A 997-nucleotide genomic window follows, 5' to 3' on the forward strand; every position below is an offset into this window, starting at 1 on the left:
ACCCCCCCCCCTCTCTCTCCCTCTGCTCTCTCCCTCTTTCTTCCACCCTCTCCATCTCTTTCACACTCTCTCCCCCTCTACCCCCACTTTCTCTCTGTTTCTATCTCTCTCTCTCTCTCTCCCTCTCTCCCTCTTTCTTCCACCCTCTCCATCTCTTTCACGCTCTCTCCCCTCTACCCCTCTCTCTCTCTCTCTCTCTACCCCTCTCTCCCCCTCTACCCCTCTCTCTCCTCTCTCTCTCTCTCTCTCTCTACCCCTCTCTCCCCCTCTACCCCCCTCTACCCCCCCCCTCTCTCTCTCTCTCTCTCTCTCTCTCCTTCTCTCTCTCTCTCTGTCTCTGTCTCCCTGTGTTACAGGATCAGCTATAAGACAGCGTACCGTAGGGGTGTGAGGACTATGTACAGAAGGCGTTCTCAGTGTTGCCCGGGCTTCTATGAGAACGGAGACCTGTGTGTCCGTAAGTAACAGTCATCTGTCTCCTGTCTCTTCTTTACACTGGTTGGAACATTCTGGTTGGAACATTCTGGTTGGAACATTCCGGTTGGAACATTCTGGTTGGAACTTTCCGGTTGGAACATTCTGGTTGGAACATTCCGGTTGGAACATTCTGGTTGGAACATTCTGGTTGGAACATTCTGGTTGGAACATTCCAGAATCAGAAGGGAATAAGCAGGGAATCTGGGAACCCTCCAACAGGGATTTCTGGAAAATCTGGGAATGTTGGGACAATTCAGGGAATTTCGTCAGCAACCCTACTTTGTCTCCTATCGTACTGGTCCATCTTAATAAGCAACAGTTTTATAGTTTCCATGAATAGGGAATGGTCTTTATCCATGTAATAGAGTCATGAAAGAGACTCTGCAACAACTCTTCTCTTAGATATTCATACTCTCTGCCAGATCTTCCTCACAATCAGCCAAATCCAAATCCTTTTATGTTTTTATTCATTTATTCCCTTTTGATATCAGTCAAATGTATTCAGTACTTCATTTGACCA

The 997-nt window shown here is 47.5% G+C and overlaps 1 protein-coding gene across 1 annotated transcript in view; it reads left to right on the top strand.

Annotated features, from left to right (window-relative positions):
- LOC116371819 (multiple epidermal growth factor-like domains protein 11) overlaps window positions 1–457 on the top strand; it is a gene marked incomplete at its 3' end in the record, with an annotated part of 18,480 nt that extends 18,023 nt beyond the window's left edge. Inside the window, exon 4 of the mRNA XM_031820880.1 lies at window positions 357–457. Coding sequence (XP_031676740.1) covers window positions 357–457 — 101 coding nt within the window. The remainder of the gene's footprint in view (window positions 1–356) is intronic.
- Window positions 458–997: the final 540 nt, after the last annotated feature.

The sequence above is a fragment of the Oncorhynchus kisutch genome, unplaced genomic scaffold (genome assembly GCF_002021735.2).
Source record: "Oncorhynchus kisutch isolate 150728-3 unplaced genomic scaffold, Okis_V2 scaffold3717, whole genome shotgun sequence".
Classification (NCBI taxonomy): Eukaryota; Metazoa; Chordata; class Actinopteri; order Salmoniformes; family Salmonidae; genus Oncorhynchus; species Oncorhynchus kisutch.